General features: G+C 60.9%; 1 protein-coding gene across 1 annotated transcript in view; it reads left to right on the top strand.

The window, feature by feature from the left end:
• Window positions 1-8123: 8123 nt before the first annotated feature.
• The window catches only part of PARVG (parvin gamma), a 28115-nt gene continuing 17268 nt past the window's right edge, over window positions 8124-18970 (top strand). The window contains exons 1-7 of the mRNA XM_036252678.1: window positions 8124-8373; window positions 9930-10019; window positions 12606-12670; window positions 13920-14022; window positions 15509-15649; window positions 16588-16703; window positions 18783-18838. Of these exons, the coding sequence (XP_036108571.1) occupies window positions 9944-10019; window positions 12606-12670; window positions 13920-14022; window positions 15509-15649; window positions 16588-16703; window positions 18783-18838 (557 nt within the window). The 5' untranslated portion in view covers window positions 8124-8373; window positions 9930-9943. The remainder of the gene's footprint in view (window positions 8374-9929; window positions 10020-12605; window positions 12671-13919; window positions 14023-15508; window positions 15650-16587; window positions 16704-18782; window positions 18839-18970) is intronic.

The following is an 18970-nucleotide window of genomic DNA, read 5'->3' as shown; positions in this document are numbered from 1 at the left end:
CTCTAAAGTTCCAGAAGCTTTTGCTGTGGCAGGAATGCCCCCCCCCCCATTTCCACGTCCTGGCCACTCCGTCATTTCCATTTCGTTTCTACGCCAACCTCTAAGCCCCGATGACCCAGCTGCCGCCGGGGAGGGAGGGACCTGCGGACGGATGTCTGTCCCGCGGAGCGGCCGGGCAGGTGGCAGCCACTCCACGGGGTCCCCATCTCAGGGCCCGTTGGGAACCTGGGGAAGCAGGCTGTGTGTATGCTCGGTGCCCCGACAGAGCCACAGGCCGGGCTCAGGCAGCAGGAGTGTCCTCTCCAGGTCTGGACCTGGCGTCCGAGACCCGGCACCCACAGCGCTGGTTCCCCGAGCCCCTCTCCCTGTGTCCTCCCAGCTCGTCCTTCTGTGTGTGTCTGTCCTAACCTCTAGAAGGACACTAGTCACAGTGGGTTATAGCCACCCACACGGCCTACTTTTACCTCAGTTGCCTCGGAACACCTCTGCTCCAGATGGTCCTGTTCTGTGGTCCTGAGGGTCAGGACCACACACGGACTCTGGGGACACAGTGCAGCCCCACAGAGGACGATGGTGTTCGTCTGTCTCCTCCTGGGGTAGGGCTTTCTGGAGCCCCCCTGGGGTCTCCCCCTGGGGTGTCTGCAGAGGGGAATGCTGGGCACTTGGACGTGCTGGTCACCTCTTGGCTCAGGAGAGGAAGGGGGAGCGTCGGCCGGGTCTCAGGGGGTCCTTGCACTGACTCACCCCTCAGCCCTCCTTCCTCAGCTCCCCCGCTGGGGTGTATGACGTGCGTGTGACCCCTGCCTCCCGGGGCGGCCCGAGCAAGTCAGCCTCCTCCGGCCTTTCTCTTCCCTGTGGTTCTCGCCTCCTGCGTGGGCCAGCGCTGGCGAGCGGGCCGTCCGACCCCGCTGAGCGCCACGCGGACCCTCGGGCAGAGGGTGCAGCACTCCGTCGGGCCCCGCTGTGCCCAGGCTGGGGTGGGTCAGAATGGCGGTGTTTGCAGCAGGGAAGAGAGTTACAACGGCATCGGGGCGTCTTCTCAGGATGAGTGACGTTAGGGAGAGGAACGGACCCGAGGCCGAGGCCGGAACCTTCTGTGCCGCCTCTGTTCACCCCCCACCCCCGGGGCCATGGGGAGAGGAGACCCAGGAGGCCAGGTCTGGGTCTGGAAAGAACATAGCCGTGGGGTTCTGCCAGGAGGCAGCGCTGCGGGCTCCTTGGCCCCTTCATGCCAAGGCAGGAGAGCGAAAGGGACAGCAAGAGGTGGGAGCCACCTCCGCCCGGCACGGGCGTCTGCCTCCAGTGCTGACCCTTTGAAAACGGATGTGACATTTTATCCAAATCGTTCTTTTCCAAGTTGGTTCAAAGGTGGACCACCGAACCCCTCGAACCCCTCGGGCTGCACGCGGCTGGGTTTCCTGGCCCCCTTCGCGGGGTGAGTCAGAACTCCCGGCGTGGCCTGGACGGATCCCGGGGCTGGTCCGAGGCAGCAGTCAGGACAGGCCCTGCTGGGGAACCGTCCTGTGCGGCCGACCATCCTCCCCTTGGCTGGGGGGCAGTGGTGGTCTGGGCGTGAGTTCAGGGTCAGGGAAGCTGGGGCTTCGTCTTGGGTAGCAGAAAAACCTTTCCTTCCTTCCAGAGAAGTTCTGGGACACATTTTCAGTGAGTTGTGCTTTTCTGTGGAGGGACTCTAGGGGAACCGAGTAATATCTCCTCTGTCCGCCTCTGCGGGTGTGTCTGGTCCCCACCCCCTCTGGCCTCAGGGTGCCTGCTGGAAGCTCGTTTCCCCTTAGACAACCACAGGTGTTATGCAAGCCGGCCTGTGTGTGCCCCTTGTCCCAGCCGGATGTGACACAGAGCTATGTCGTTGTAAAGCCACTGAATCCTTTTTTTTACCCCGCTCTGTGTGCCAGCATTTTATTGTCTTTTTAATTGTTTGAAGCAATGTTTACTTTGTTCAATAAAACAAAGGATGGTCAATAAAAGCCGCTCAAACCCGGGTGTGTCGTTGACAGTTTCTGCGCGTGCTGTGGGCCGGCTGACTTCCGAGCGCGGACTTGTCCTGGGAGACGCCGTGTGGGTGGGCATGGCACTGAGGTTCTCTGCAGTGAAGAACTCGTGAGCACGGCTGTGGCTGCCCCGTCTGGTGGTCACTGCTGTGCCAGCCTCGTGCTTGGAGCTGGGCCGCACGGTGCCCAGCCCGCACTGCCCACTGGGAGCTTGCGGTGGGCGTAGGAAGGGGCGGGGAGCCAGCTGGGGCCAGGGCCTCATGGGCAGAGTCCCTAGGGGCACAGTGGGATCTGCCAGGGGCCAGTGGGACGGGCAGGAGGAAATGCTGCTCCAGGAGGGGGGCCAGGGACCCTTGGGGGCCCGCGAAGGGGTCACATCCTCATGTTCCTCCTGGCCCTGCTCTCAGCCTGCGCTGCAGGAGTCATGAGGCTTTAGGCAATGAACGTCTCCCTAGCAGATGTCCAAATGGTGACCATTGGAGAATGGCTGGTCTGGGCAGCAAGACAACAGTGCTGTTTTATTATATTTGTTTATTTACTTTTTTAATGTGTGATACGTGCCCCTAGCAGGAACCGAACCCGGTACTTCTCTGGTCCGCAGGCCGACGCTCAACCGCTGAGCCTAACCGGCCAGGGCTTCTTTGTTTATGTACTTTTAAATATGTTTTTAGTGAATTTGTTTAGAGCGGAGGGGAGAGAGAGAGAAACACCGATGTGAGAGAGAAACATCAACGGATCGAGCCCACAACCCGGGCATGTGCCCTGACCGGGAATCGAACCAGGACCTCTCAGTCCATGGGTGGACTCTCATTCCGCTGAGCCACACCGGCTGGGCCAACAGTGCTGCCTTAAAAATACTAAAAATTACAAACTTGATGAAAGAACCTGGCTTTGGAGAGCCCACACTCTGCAGGGTGACCCCTCGGCAAGTCCACCCTCCCTGCTTAGATCGGGACATTTGGCAGCGATGTCTGGGTCCTGTCTGGGTGGGGGTGGGGCCACTGGCAGCACCCCACCGTGCACAGGACATGTTCCTCTCCCCTCGGGGTCCCCTGGCCCCAGAGTCTGTGGTGCTGAGATGGAGAACTTGCCTGTGCCGCCCTGTGCTTTCATCGGGTGGCATCGTCTATTGACGTCGATGAGGATGAAACACGGTCGGTCCTTTCAGGCCTTCAGGGGTTTTCAGGGTGCTGCTGTTCAGGGGACAGTCACCGAGGGTCTGTTTTGTCCAGGTGGCCCGAGACACAGCCAGGCCAGTGCCCTTGAGCCACGAAGGGACAAGCAGGTAGATAATTCACGGGGTTAACCAGGTGAAGGAGGGATCCAGAGAGCGGTTGAGGCTGTTGCGGGTGGGGGCTGGGGGCATTGAGGCCCTTCTGGGGAAGGGGGAGGAGAAGGGAGGGCTTCAGGGTCCCTTGTGGCCAGTGTCTGGGGAACCGTGACATTGCTTGGCCTCTTGCCCTCAGCAGAATTTGTAGAATCTGCGAGAGTAGAAGAGGAAGGGACTTTCCGAGGTCGTCCCTGGTGACCCTGGTCCAGGCAGCGCCAGCTCAGCACTGTCCCTGCAGGGTCACGGTCACTGCGGGAACCGGAACTCGCTGCCTTCCGCAAGGATGGCGCCTCGTGTTTGGGAAGCTCGGGCTTCGTCAGAGTCCATTTTAAGTGGACGTCCTCTGTGGAGCATCGTTTGGTTGAATAAACCGTTACTGCCCTCAACACCCACCGGGGCTGGGTTTTTACCTTGGGGCGGAGTGCGGGGACCCCATGAGCCCCGCACCGTGGGAATGGGACATTCATTTCATCAGTGTTTATTGAGGGTCTGCTGTGCGCCTGGCTAGGTCTGGGGTGCAGCCCGGACAAGGTAGACGGTGCTCGGAACTAACTGGAGAGTGGAGGGACAGACAGGCGGACAGGACCCACGCAGACGGCGTCTTGGGCAGGAAGTGGGCCAGTGAGGTGGGAGGGGAACCGGCGGGGGGCACTGGAGGCCGAGGGTCTGAGCTGAGACCAGCCTGTCTTACCGGCAGGATACGCCAGGCGTGTGACTTCAGTTTCATTCCACAGGGATCCCTGGGATCCCGGAGAAGTAGTTCCCCAGACACTAGGGGGAGCGCCCCTGAGTTTGCATGCACATGTCCCTACGGCACCCGGGACAGTGCCGCCCACAGGACACGGGGTCCTCGGCACTGATGACATCAGGTGGCAGAGCCCGGAGAGCAACAGCAGCGGCCCAGCCCTGGCCCCGGGGCTCAGTCGGCTGCAGTGTCACCCGTGCACTGAGAGGTCGCGGGTTTGCCTCCCCGTCCGCACACACCCAGGTTGCCCGTTCAACCCGGCCGGGGTGCGTGCGGTGGGCAACGGATCCATGTTTCTCTCTCTCTCGAATCAATCAAATCATCCTCGGGCGAGGATTAAAGAAGAGTCAGAGCTGCCCATGGGTGTGTCTCCGTGGGTTGTGGGCACCACGTCGGCCCTTGGCCCGGCAGAGACCACCCGGCTGTCCAGGCCCGCGCTCCCGGCCGCCTGGCGGAATCTCACACTGAACGAAAGGCTGGCTGTTCGGAGCTGCTGTGCTTTGGGGGCGGTCTGTTCCGCAGCGGCCGCCGAGCGGTACACCCACCTTGCCAGAGATACGTAGGAGCTGCCCTTGGCCTCTGCCACTTGAAATGACCACGTTTCCACTGAAATCCAGGAGCCCGTTTCTTTTTTTGGTTAATCCTCCCCTGAAGATATTTTTCCATTGATTTTTAGAGAGAGTGGAAGGGAGGGAGGGAGAGAGAGAAACATCGATGTGAGAGAGACACATGGATTGGTTGCCTCCCATACCACCCTGACTGGGGCAGGGGGTTGAACGTGTCCTTGACCGGGAATCGAACCTGTAACCCTTCCGGGCACGGCTGACACTCTAACCACTGGGCATACCAGCCAGGGCAATGAGCCCATTTAAAGGGCAGCATCTCCCAGCGTCATTCCCGGGCTGCGGAGCCCAGCTTTCCCGTGTACCCCCGGCGTCCTCTGGGTCTTCTCGGGGGAGCGGTCACGTCCGACACATCTGCCCAGTGCCCCGCGCACTCTCCGCATCTGGCCTGGCCACCGGCTGGGTCCCGCCCGTTCCTGCCAGCGCCCTGCACCCAGACTGGGCAGCGAGCACACTCCCTCCGGAGTGCAGCCCACCCAGGTGCGCTTCCCTGGCCCGGCTCCCCCGGCCCCTCCCCTCCAGGCTCCCCTCTGCTGACGTGAATTACGGAGCGTTCGCAATTTTGAAAAAGCTCTAAGCCTTTTTCTCTCCGGCGTGACTGGTGCCCGTGCTCTGCAACAAGCTGGACCCGACTGTCCTGATACGTCTGGGGAGGAGGAGCAGGAGAACTGGCACCCCCTTGCAAGGCAGACACCTCAGGGGAGGGCACGGTGGAGTTTCCTGGCAGGGGCGTCCTCTCCCGTCAGCACGGGGCCAGGGCTGCTTCTGCGCTGTCGGGATTCGCACGGGGGTCCTCGGACTTCTCGGCAGGCCACGACTCCAGTCCTAGGGTCCCTCTTCCCCCAGACAGTGCCTGTGGCCTGCAGACCTGGGGCTTCGTCTGCATGGGGACTGTGCACGCTGGGTCAGGTTCTGCATCTGATTTTCAGCTCTGGAGCCCTGCAACCCCAAGAGGTGAGGGGTTCTCCTGGGCTCTCCTGGGCACTCCCTGGGGCTCTGACAGCTCGGACGGGGGCTCGAAAGCCCCGAGACGGCTCCCTTCTTCCTTCAACTCTCTGGGAGCAAAGAGCCTCAGCCCGGGAGGAAGCCGGCTTGTCAGCCTGTGTAGGGACGGAAGCCACCGCTGGTCAGCCGGCGCTGGGGGAATAGGCACTCAGTTCTGGGCGCGTCCCGGTCCTGGTTTTGCCAGCGTGTGCCAGGGGTGCTAGAAGTCCCCTCTCGAGTGGTCCTCGCAACCGGAACAGGTGACCCATCCCGGATCCCCGCCCTGAGGCCGGGTCGCCTGCAGTGACTTCTGGTAACAACGCCTGTGTCCGTCGGGCCTTCGTGGCCGGAACTGGGACCACGTCAGAGCTGAATCAGAAAGGAAGGGGACAGGGAGTCAGGTGGTCACAGAGCCACCGGGAGCCGGAGGAGCAGGCTGAGGACGGTCCTCCAGCAAGGACCCCGACGAACACTGTGGGGCCCGGGCCTCTGCCTGACCATACGGCTGCGGGGACCACTGGCTTCAGCACAGCCTTCGGGGGGCACTTCCGTTCCCCTCTCAAGGGCGTTCTTGCCTCTGGCTTCCATCGGGATTGGCCAATGGAAAGTTAGGGTTAGGGTTAGGGTTAGGTTAGGGTTAGGGTTAGGGTTAGGGTTAGGGTTAGGGTTAGGTTAGGGTTAGGGTTAGGGTTAGGGTTAGGTTAGGGTTAGGTTAGGGTTAGGGTTAGGGTTAGGTTAGGGTTAGGTTAGGGTTAGGGTTAGGTTAGGGTTAGGTTAGGGTTAGGGTTAGGGTTAGGGTTAGGGTTTAGGGTTAGGGTTAGGGTTAGGGTTAGATTAGGTTTAGGTTAGGGTTAGGGTTAGGGTTAGGTTAGGGTTAGGGTTAGGGATCAACCTAACATGGGTTAGGGTTAGGGTTAGGGTTAGGGTTAGGGTTAGGGTTAGATTAGGGTTAGGTTAGGGTTGGGTTAGGGTTAGGGTTAGGGTTAGGGTTAGGGTTAGGGTTAGATTAGGGTTAGGTTAGGGTTAGGTTAGGGTTAGGGTTAGGGTTAGGGTTAGGGTTAGGGTTAGGGTTAGGGTTAGGGTTAGGGTTAGATTAGGGTTAGGTTAGGGTTAGGTTAGGGTTAGGGTTAGGGATCAACCTAACATGGGGCTCGGGCACAGCTGCTTCTCACCCCACCTTGTCACAAACCCCATCGGCACAGGGCATCGGGTGGCACTGAGTCCTGTGTCTCTCTCTGTATCGTGGGTTATAACTACCTGCCCGGAGGCCAGGCTCCTTAAAGCCCTTAAAATGACGTTTGCTTCATTTTCAGTTACTCAATAAATATTAGCAACAATCTTAGTGATACTTAGTAACTGTCAATGCATCACCCCTTTCCCGGTTAGCATGCTCACCTCCCGCCCTCTTTCCACCTGCTCCGTCCCTCTCTGCCTGACCGGTCAGCAGAGTGAGGGTGGTTACCGTCCCGGCCACCCAGCACCGTCCCGTTGCTCAGAGAACTCGCACAGTCGGCCTGGCTCTGACGATTCAGGCTCGAGAGGCCAGCCTGGGTGTGAGGTCTCTGACTGTCCTGCTGTTTTTCCTGAACCCCTCTAGGCCTCTGCACAGGCTGTTCCCCCACTGGAAGGTTCTCACCCACGTCCTTCAACTGGAAAACTCTTATCCATCCGTCAAGGCCCACTTTCTCCTCTGACAAACTTCCTCAGCTTCTTGGCGATGGCAGCCCTCACACCTGTCCACGGGAGCCCGCCCTGTGCCGGCCGTCGTTCTAGGCTCTGAGGCAGAGGAGACCTGCAGGGCTGTGGTGGGAATGGTAGCGAGAACCTACTTGACATGAGGCAGTTAGGGAAGGCTTCCCGAAGGAGGAGGCATTTAGGCTGAGATACGAATGAGGACTTAGCCATTTTCAAAGCTGGGACAGGGGCTTCTGGGTGACGGGGCCCCAAACCAGGAAGGCGTGGGGCGCTTTGAAGGGACAGAAAATGGTCAGCGTGGCTGGGAGGGCACAAGGGTGGGAGGGTTAGGAGATGTACCCAGCAGGTCACCCTGGGACTTGGGACTGGGCTCTGCAGGCTGGATTTCATGTTTATTTTTAGTGGATGCCGTCGATGGATTTTGAGTGAATTGGGACATGAAGCAGGTCCTGCGGTTGCCTGTGGGAAGGACTCAGGGGCTGGACTTGGGGTGTGGGAGAAGCTGGCAGCCCGGGGTCGGGGGTCCAGCAGGAGGCCTCTGCGTGGTCCAGGCGAGAGGAAGGGGGCCTGGCCAGTGGGGGCGTGGGGGCCTCAGGGGAAGCTGACTCCCGCCTGGGCCTCCGCGGCTGGTGCTGCCATTTGGGGACAAGAAATCTGGGAGGAACTGGCTTGGTTCAGCAGTGGGGAGGGCGAGGAGAGGAAGTGGACATACTCAGGAGTTGCCGCCAGGGGTCAGGGGCCAGGAGGTGTGGCTGGGTCCCGGGCGGTGAGCTTTCCGGTGGCCTGTGGTGGCATCTCTAGGAGCCTGGGCCTGCAGCCCGGCGGGAGGAAGCAGCCTCTCGCAGCGGGAGGAAGTGAGCCTGGGCCCCTGCCTCCGGGGGCCTGTGCCCCCTGCTGACCTAGGGGACCGGAACCAGCTTCTGTTTGGAACCCAGGGCTCCATTTGCGCTGCGTGACCTTCATTTCCTTGCGTGGAGGAAGCAGCAGGTGAGTCCTTCAGGCATCTCAGCCTCGGCCCCTGGGGCTTTCTGTCTGTCCTTCTGTCTGTCCGGGTTCCTGGGGGTCTGAGCTCACACAGGGCGGGCTCTGAGGGCCGGTGGACCCTGAGCCCCGAGAGCGCCGTCTTCGCCGAGGGGCCGGGCAAAGTGACCCCTGAGCCCCTGTGCCCCCCGTGCTGAGAAGCGGCCGCTCCTTCCTCCCCCCGAGGCCCAGACAGGAGAAGGCAGGGCCCGACCAGCGTAACCAGGTGAACAGATCCCCGTCCCCACGTTGCCCCCCTGTGCCCCACCCCCATCCTCACAGGGAGAACCTGAGGCCAGGGCAGGCTGGAGGCCGCATGCAGGCCAGCCCCTCGCCTCCTGTAAAGAATCGGGGACCAGAGAGGGGAGGGGGTGTGCCCGAAGTCACGCAGCCAGAACGCGGAAGAGCTGGCCTGTACCTGAGCCTCCGTGACAAGCTCTTTCCTCGGCTCTGGACACAGCCCTCAAACCATCTCCCGGCGTCCAAGGGGAGGCTTGGGGATTCAGGGGACAGGGCCAGCCCATCGGCTGTGTTCTCCCCCCTCCCCACTTCGGGGCAGGACGGTCCCCCGGTGTCCCCAGGCTGCTGGAGTGCCCGTGGCTGTCGCCCCGTGGGGGCCTCTGTCTCAGCTCTGGCCCTGCTGCGGGGCTGGAGGTGACCACCAGCTCGTTCATGCTGCAGGACACCCGGGCCCCAGGTGTCCATTAGGGTTGGAAACGCTGGGGAGGACCAGAGGCCGAAGGCAGAGAGACAGAGGGCATGGCTGCCCGCCCAGCAGGAGAGGAAGTCGGGCAGGGGAACAGGAAGGAGGCCCGGCCGGTTCTGAGTCCACCTGTCCCAGGCGGGAGGTGACCTGGCACCCCCATCATGGGGTGGTGTACACTCTGAATCCTGTCCCTTTCCATCTGGCATGAGTGTGAGCCCCCAAACCACCCCGAGAGAGAGCCCCCCTGCAGACAGCCTTGTTCAAGATTGGGGCCAGCAGGGCCAGGCCACCCTCCGAGGGCCAAGCCTGCATGGAGTGGGGGGCCCAGCCCAGCTTCAGTCCCCTCACTCGAGGGCTGGGGGCTTGGCTCAGGACCCAGCTGACCGGCTCAGGGCCTCCCCACCCCCTACAGGAGCTCGGGGTCTACAAATGCCATCATTCAGTGTGTTCACCCCACAGGCCTCCCAGGGCTCAGTGCTTTCTGGATTGGAGACGCTCTGAGGAGTGGCCGACCCCCCTTTGTCCTGACTGCGGGTGCGATGGGAGTGGGGCGTGTGTGAGGGGACCTCCTGTGCTGCAGGAGTGTGGTGGGCTGGCCGGGGACGCCCCATCCCTGCCCAGCTGGCCGTGTGCCCTCCTGGGAGGGAGCGCTGTCTGCCTGCCTCGTTCCGGGTCCCTGACCCTCACCTGGCAGCCCAGCGACTTGTCCACCCAGAGCCAGCTCCTGCCCTGTCCCCGCCTCTGGGTCTGGAAGAAATGCCGCAGAGGGCGTTTGGGCCACGCGGACGGTGACACCCTCTGTCCCCTGCACCCCCAGGGCTGGCCGGGAGGATGGAAGCAGAGCCCCTCTACAACCTGCTGCAGCTCCCCAAGCCGGCGGACCCTCTGGTGGAGGAGCTGACGCAAGGTGCGGCGGCCCAGCAGGGCCGGGGGCCGGGCGGCGCGGGGCGGAGGTGCATCACCAGAACCAGGCCGGCTGTGCCCGGGAACGGCATTCTTTCCAAGTTGTCAGCTGAGACCCAGTTCTGTCCAGCCCCTGCCGATGCCTTCCATTTTATACTTGACACCCCTTCCTCCCTTCCGGAACCTTCCGCAGCTGTCCCCATGCCCCCATAGCCGCACATCCCCAGGTGACATGGAGGAGGAGGACGCTGACGGCCATGCACCTGCTCAGCGCTGGTGTGCAGCCTCTCATTCACTGCGCTGAGGGGAGGAGCCAATACCCTGTGTGGGCGGGGAAACCGAGGCACGGAGCATCAGCTCTCAGGGGACCAGGTCACTCTGTATTAAGCTGGGAGCCAGCCCGAGGAGGGCGTCTCCAGGACGCAGGCTGCGGCCCAGCACGCAGTCCAGGCAAATTCTGCACAGACCTGCTCCCGTCACACGGTGGGGCTCGGACAGGCGGGCGGGACGGGAGGACGGGGAGCGCGGGTCCCCGCTCAGCACGTCCCTGTTTTCCGCGCGTGGGGAGTTTGTGGCCCCTGCCCTGAGTCTCTGTCGGGGAGACGTTTGGAGAGGAGGAGGAGGGTGGCTGACCTCCCCCGGGACAGCACGCACACCGGGAGGCGCCCGAAGCCCCCGCGGCGGGGTGCTGGTGAACTCCCGGAACCCCTGTAACCCGAGACGGAAATGTCGTGACGGAGAAAACGTGGGAAGTGATGGACGCGAAAGAGCAGAATGCGACTTGGTCCCGGTCCTGGGAACATGGCCTTTGACTTCATTTTTTTTATCCTCCCCCGAGGACATTTTTGCATTTATCTTGAGACAGAGTGGGAAGGAGAGAAGGGGGAAGGGAGAGAGAGAAACATCGATGTGAAAGGGACACAGTGAGTGGCTGCCACCCGCACGACCCAACCGGGGCCGGGGACAAACTGCAACCGAGGTACGTGCCCTTAGCGGGAACCGAACTCGGGTCTCTCCGGACTGCAGGCCGACGCTCTAACCGCTGAGCCAAACCGGCCAGGGCTGAGCACAGCCTTTTATTTATTTTATTTATTTATTTATTTATTTATTTTTAATCCTCACCCGAGGACATTTTTCCATTTTTTGTTCAGATAGAGTGGGAGGGAGAGAGAGAAACATCGATGTGAAGGGACGCATCGAGGGGCTGCCACCCGCACGACCAACCAGGGCCGGGGACAAACTGCAACCGAAGTACGTGCCCTTAGCGGGAACCGAACCCGGGTCTCTCCGGACTGCAGGCCGACGCTCTAACCGCTGAGCCAAACCGGCCAGGGCTGAGCACAGCCTTTTAAAAGAGGTGTGTGGACCCAGAGCCCGGAGCGGGCAGTGACACACCGGGACCGCCGGCCGTGGTCCAGCCGCCAGGCCGGCCTCGTGAACGGCCGGGGTTCCCCGTTGGTGACTGGTTGAAGATGGGCAAGCACCCTAGAGACACTGCTGTGAGGGTGTAGGCTTAGTTGTTAGAAGTCGTATTTATTTTTGTTTCACGGTTGCCTTAGGGATGGTTAAGGCTGAGCAGGAACATAGGAGGACTGAGTGGCCAAGCAGGGACGGGCTGTATCGCTGTGGCTCTTCATCGGTCGGCCGTCTCACTGCCCGTCACCCCCACGTCGTGCTGAGAGCCCGCCCGGTGCCCGGCACGACTGACAGCCCTTTCTTGCCGGGAGACACGGGCTGGGGGGTACATGAAGTTTTCAGAGCCCCTAGGAAAAGTCTCCAGCTGGGTCACGCAGACAGAGGTGATGCAACGTATTAACTTGGGCAGGGGTCCCCGTGTCCAACGGGACTAGATGATCCCTCAGGTCCCTGTCAGCTCAACGTGTGGTGCGTTCCATGAGTGGGGGAGCTGCTGGCCAGGGTCCTGGGGCTCAGAGGGAGACGGGTGGCCTCAGGGCCCTGCCCACACCCGGGACACAGACGGACGGTGTCAGATGAAACGGGACACCCAGTGAAATGTGGATCTCAGGTGGACGAGAAATAGTTGTTAAGCACGTTCCCAAAATATCAGCATTGCGGTGTCTGAGAAGGAGCTGGTGTGCACGAGGGGAATTCGGGGAATGTCACTGGGATGCGGGCAACAGCCTGGGTACGGAGAGCGAGGTGGGGCCACCAGGCATGTTCGGAAACCCACATCACTTCGATGTTTGGTGCTCAGGGGGTGTGTCTGTGTCTGTGTCTGCGTGTAGATATGTGTGTCTATGACTGTGTGTGTCTCTCTGTGTGCAGGTACGTGTCTGTGTATCTATGTGTGCAAGTGTGTCTCTGAGTCTGTGTGTCTCTGGGTGTGTGTGCAGGTGTGTGTACATGTGTCTGTGTATGTGTGTGCACATGTGTGCAAGTGTGTGTCAGTGTGTTCACGACTGTGTCTGTCGGTGCCATGCGTCCGTGTGTGTGTGACTGTGCATGTGTGTTCATGGGTGTGCATGTGCGTGTGTGAAGGTCAAGGTGACTGCGCCAGGGTGACCTGCAGGAAGGGCTGCCCGGGCTCCGCAGAGCCCCAGACGTGTGTCCTACTCACCTCTACTTCCAGGAGAAAAGAAGAAATTCCTGCCGCCCACTTCCCGGAAGGACCCCAAGTTTGAAGCATTGCAAAGGGTAAGGCAGCCTCTCTGACCCTGATTCCTCCGGAGGCAGCTTGTCGCCCTGACCCCAGGCCGGCAGGCGTGGCCCGCAGGCCCCGAGACGCTGGCTGCAGGAGGAGCAATTACTGAGCACTGACTGCACACCTTCATGCACGACCCCAGCGAGCCTCGCGGGGCGGACGGGGATCTGTTGTCTCCTGGGTCCCAGGGAAGGGACGACAATGCTCAGAGATAAGGGACTGCTGGGGGCAGCCAGCTGGCCAGCGACAGAGCTGGGGTTTGACCCAGGCCCTCAGCCCCGAGCCTGTGCTGCTTCACTGGGGCAGCTGGCGGAGTGGGCGGGCGTGGGCATGCCACCCAGTTCACGGCTCTGCCCTTGGCTACAGGACCAGCTGAGCACAGCTCAGGGCCTCCATCTTCCTCTGCCCGACTTCTCTAGTCTCCACGTGGCCTTTCATTGCCTCCTCCAGGGAGGCTTCCTGACTTGCACCATTTCCACCCCCAGGGGATCTGTGGCCCATTTTCCCCCCCTCCCCCCTCCCTCCCGCCCTGTTACTCCCTCCACCCACCCCTCCCACTGCCGGGCCCTGGGACATGGAGTAGTCCCAGCACAGCCCTCCTGGGAAACCTGGCAGGCTGCTGACACGCCATCTTTGTTCGGGTTCCTCCGAAAACTGACCCTGAGACGAGGATGTGGGTGTGAGCCGCTGAGCTGGGAGGTGACAGTCACGGGAGACCCGGAAGGGAAGTGGGGGAGTAAGACGGGGAGTAAAGGATCCCCCCAGGGTGAGTGATGGAGCAGGTGACGGCCATGAAAACGCGGGTCTGCTGGGCACGGCGGGGCCCGCGGACAGCACCTCGGCGGCATCCCACCTGGTGTTTATATACCAAGTCCTGCTTAGTTCAGGACACGGCGCCGGAGCACGGGCGGGGCGGGCGGGAGCAGCGGTGTGCAGCACCCTGGACCCGTTTAGGGCTGGGCCGGACACCCGCAGCCCCTGTGTTCCTGCCACCGTACACGGGGCAGACCACGGCCTCTCCGTGCCCAGGTCTGTGGTGGGGAGAAGCTGAGGGTTTTCGGGAGCCTGCAGCAGGCCCCTAACTCAGTCTGGGAGATCAGGGAGGGCTTCCTAGAGGCGGTGACGTTTGACCTGGCCTTGAAGGACGGGTAGGAGTTGGCAGGTGGGAAGAGGGCCTTCCAGGGTGAGGGCAGCGCCGAGCCACGAGAGGGGCCAGGTGAGAGTGGCCCTCTGGACCCGCAGGTGCTGCTGGAATGGATCAACACCGAGCTCCTCCCCGAGCACATTGTGGTCCGAAGCCTGGAGGAGGACATGTTCGATGGGCTCGTCCTGCACCACCTTTTCCGTAAGTGGTGCCCCGCCCAGGCCTCGACCTCCAGCCCCCGCTGAGCTCCGCTGGCCGCCGCAGTTCCTGCTTTTCCTCTGCTGGACCGCGGGCCCTCCCACCCCCACACCGGCTCTCGAGCGGGCACGGAGTGCTTGCTGTCTGCGGGCTGCCCGCCGCGTCGTCCGGGCTGCCCCCCACTGGGTGCTCCTCTGTCTGCAGAGCCCCAGGCTGCCCCCGGCCGCGGGCCCTCCCCAGATGCTCGCTCCCGTTGCCGTGAGGTCGCGTGGGTCTGCGGGCTGCCCCCTGGCCGCGGGCCCTCCCACCCCCACACCGGCTCTGGAGCGTGCACGGAGTGCTTGCTGTCTGCGGGCTGCCCGGCCGCATCGTCCAGGCTGCCCCTGGCTGGGTGCTCCTCTGTCTGCAGAGCCCCAGGCTGCCCCCGGCCGCGGGCCCTCCCCAGCTGCCCGCTCCCGTTGCCGTGAGGTCGCGTGGGTCTGAGGGCTGCCTCTGCACGAAGCGAGGAGGTACAGGAGGCGGGTGGGTCTGATTCTGGTCCTTGGTTGGCCTGGGGCCCGCTGAGCACCTTTACAAATGTTCTAGAACGGTCCCCAGCCCCACTAAGGCTTCCTGAGCCCCTCCCGTGGAGAAGATGCGGTCGAGCCCCGCAACAGCTCCCACTGCCCCCATCCCACCGGCGGACACATGCAGGCTGTGGCCTCGTGCTGCCCCAGGTCTCCCAGCGAAGCCAGCAGGGCAGTCGGGCTTGAACCGCTGGCCACACCGCCCTGCGAAAGGGAACGCACAGAGCTGTGGGGTAGCGCAGCGGGGGTCAGGGGAGGGGCTGCTCAGGTCCGCAGCCTGCACGCCCCATGCGAGGAGGGGGTCACATTTTTAAAAAAAAAATTTTTGCTTGCCCTGGCCGGTTTGGCTCAGTGGTTAGAGCGTCAGCCCGCGGACTGGAGAGTCATGGGTTCAGTTCCCACTAAGGGCACGTACATCGGTTGCAGTTTGACCCCGGCCCCGGTAGGGGTCGTGTGGGTGGCAGCCACTCAGTGTGTCTCTCTCACATTGATGTTTCTCTCTCTCTCTCTTCCCTCCCCTCCCTCCCACTCTATCTTAAGATAAATGCAAAAATGTCCTCGGGTGAGGATAAAAAAAATTTTTTTTCTTTATAGATTTTTTTAGAGAGAGAGGAAGGGAGAGGGAGAGACAGAAACATCGATGAGAGAGAACATCGATCAGCCGCCTCCTGCACGCCCCCCACTAGGGTCGGGCCCACAACCTGGGCATGTGCCCTGACTGGGCATCGAACTGGCGATCCCTTGGTGCAGGGTCAGCGCTCAACCACTGAGCCACACTGGCCGGGCGGGGGTCACATCTTACTGCTTAAATGCTGGCCAGGCTCAGCCTCCTGGAGGAGGCCCACTGGCTGTGGGTCCCCCTGCAGGCGCCCAGACTGTGTCCTCCCTTCACCCCCACCTCTCCTGCCCTCTCCCCAACTCAGAGAAGCTGGCGGGGGTCAAGCTGCACGTGGAGGAGATCGCATTAACGGCCACGAGCCAGAGGCGCAAGCTCGAGGTGATCCTAGAGGCCATCAGCCGCACTCTGCAGGCGGAGGAGCAGCCTGCCACGTGGAGCGTGGATGGTGCGTGGGCCTCAGCGGGGCCGGTGTCCAGGGCAGGGATCCTTCCGCACGGGGACGGCTTCTCTTTACCCACCAGGCACAGCTCAGCGGCCTCAGGCATGAGCACCACCTGCGGGCCTGGAAGGAGGCAGAAGCCTCAGGCAGGTGCAAAGTGGGTACAAAGTCACGCTCCGGGCTGAGGAGCAAGCAGCGCTAGGCACTCCTGTCCCTGAAGGTGTCACTGCAGCGGAACCCAGCTCAGGGACGATACGCCATCAACGCTGTCTTGTCCACAAGGCCGCCGGTATTCATCGAGTTCTGTGTGCCACGCGCCCGTCTGCCTGTCAGAGGGGTGCTCGGGCCCTTTTCAGGAATGCATTTCAGCTCTATTTGCTGCGCCTGCTTGTAAGAAATGAGGGTGTGCAGAGCGCCCCGATTCCCTCCTTGTTAACAGTTCGCTGTGAATTCCCTGTCATTCCCATCCCTACGTTTCCCCACTTCCCAGATGAGAACACAGAGGCTGAAAGGAGGGGGGTAGCTTCTCCAAGGCCTGGCGGTGATGTGACCGTTTCCACACCCACGTGGTGCTGGCCCCACCGCCTCCACCAGCTTCCAGTCTCACCCCCAGAGCCGGTGTTTATCATGTTGACCCTGGATTAAGTCACAGTCAGCGTCAATCTAACAACTTGCCCACCCAGTGTCCTTCAGAGAACATCCCGGTGTTCGATCCCTGGCCGCCGGTGGGGGGTGCCCGGGGCTGGGTTTGCAGAGGCGGGATGACCGGGGCCAAGCGTGACTGGTTTCAGGTCCGAGTGTAGATCTCCAGGCCCCTGCTTTCCAGAAAGCTGGACGCAGGTGTCCGTGGTCTACAGAGGGCTGTAGTGATGGTAAGGAAACCTCCCTGTGGCCCCAGGCAGCGGTGGCCCCTGGCTCTGACCTCGTGTCCCTCCCCCTCCCAGCCATCTTCAACAAGGACCTGCTGGCCACCTTGCATCTCCTCGTGGCTCTGGCCAAGCGCTTCCAGCCCAACCTGCCCCTCCCACCCAATGTCCAGGTGGAGGTGATCACCATGGAGGTAAGCAGTGGGCATGGGGGTTCATTGCAGAGTGAGCTTCTTGGGTTCATATGGCCATTCCCTGGGCTGGGGGATGCTGTGTGGGGCGGGGGCCAAGCCCTATGTGCTCTAGGGAACCATGAGAAATACGAGCTCCTGCCGGGGCAGCAGCACCTGCTGGGCTGGAGCTGTGGGCGGGAGACGCCAGGATTCCAGTGGAGCTGGCAGGGTCCAAGCAAGGCCGCGAGGAGGTTCAGGGGCTGACCTGTCCCTCTTACCTCAGCAGCTGGGACCGGCCTGGGGTGCTATGAAGGTCCTGGCTGATGGCAGCCATGCCACATGGGCCAGAGGTGGCCATCTGTTCAGGGCCTTTCAGGAGCCTGCACACCACTGGTCACAGCCACCGTCCTCCGTGCTGTCTTCATTCACGGGCCAGTGGCTATGAGATGGGTCCAGGTTTTCTCCCCCCCCCAGGGGTACTCTGTTTAGCATGTACATGGCTTGTGCTGTGGCGTCCGTGACTTCTCTGTCAGACTCAGCACCACAGATAGGGCTCCACTTGCTTCCCGTTACACCCCCTCCTCTGGTACCCAGTGAGCAGTGGGGCTTACCTTTACATTGACCCAACAGAGTGAGCTAAGTGCACCCTCACTCGGCTGAGTTATTCTTACTTTTCTCAAAACCTTTAATTAAAATGATCCACTGAGCACTTTTATGGCTCTGCTTATACTTATGTAAATCAGAGGGGACTCCATTTCTTTAGTCACTCACTTCATCCATCCATCCATTCATCCATCCATCCATCCATCCATCCATCATCCATCCATCCATCCATCCATCCATCCATCCACTCATCCACTCATCCATCCATTTATCCACTCATCCATCCATCCATCCATCCACTCATCCATCCATCCATCCATCCATCCATCCATCCATCCATCCATCCACTCATCCACTCATCCATCCATTTATCCACTCATCCATCCATCCATCCATCATCCATCCATCCATCCATCCACTCATCCATCTACTCATCCATCCACTCATCCATCCACTCATCCATCCATCCATCCATCCATCCACTCATCCATCCACTCATCCATCCACTCATCCATCCATCCATCCATCCATCCATCCATCCATCCATCTATCCATTCACTCATCCATCCATTCATCCATCCATCCATCCATCCATCCACTCATCCACTCATCCATCCATTTATCCACTCATCCATCCATCCATCCATCCATCCATCCATCCATCCATCCATCCACTCATCCATCTACTCATCCATCCACTCATCCATCCATCCATCCATCCATCCATCCATCCATCCATCCATCCACTCATCCATCTACTCATCCATCCACTCATCCATCCACTCATCCATCCATCCATCCATCCATCCATCCATCCATCCATCCACTCATCCATCTACTCATCCATCCACTCATCCATCCATCCATCCATCCATCCATCCATCCATCCATCTATCCATTCACTCATCCATCCATTCATCCATCCATCCATCCATCATCCATCCATCCATCCATCCATCCGTCCACTCATCCATCTACTCATCCATCCATCCATCCATCCATCCATCCATCCATCCATCCACCCATCCATCCATCCATCCATCCATCCATCCATCCACTCATCCATCCATTCATCCATCCATCCATCCATCCATCCATCCACCCATCCATCCACTATCCACCCATTCTCTCATCCATCCTTCTATTTCTATATCCACCTATTCATTTATCCAAACATTCATCCATCCACTCACCATTCACTCATCATTCAGATCAGCACATGTTTATTGACCTCTGTGAACCAGGCACTGGGTAAGACTCAGGGGACACGGGAGTACGAGGCAGACCCAATCCCAGTCTTTGTGGGGCTCAAGGCTCATGGGAAGAAGGACAATTAGCTGGACCACAGTGACAAGACTGCCCAGGAGGCCGCCCTGAGGGCTGAGGCAGAGTAAACTGGGTTCCTCCGGGCTGCAGTGGCCACTACAGACTGAGAACCAGGTGTGGGTCCCGGAATTCCCTGGGATGGCTCAATTTCTTCCCCTCGTCCTTCCTCAGAGCACCAAGAGTGGCCTGAAGTCGGAGAAGTTGATGGAGCAGCTCACGGAGTGCAGGTGAGGGAAGGAGCAGGGCCCGCTGTGGGGCTGGGCAGGGTTCTGTGGGAAATGGTGCTGGGCCGGGAATCCTGGGAGCAGACCCGCCTGACCTTCGTGGGAGGGGCCCTCACTCTGTCTCAGGCCTGGGCG

This window comes from Molossus molossus, unplaced genomic scaffold, assembly GCF_014108415.1.
Source record: "Molossus molossus isolate mMolMol1 unplaced genomic scaffold, mMolMol1.p scaffold_m16_p_10, whole genome shotgun sequence".
NCBI lineage: Eukaryota > Metazoa > Chordata > Mammalia > Chiroptera > Molossidae > Molossus > Molossus molossus.
The sequence above is the reverse complement of the archived record's forward strand: the minus strand, read 5'-3'. Positions and strand labels throughout refer to the sequence as shown.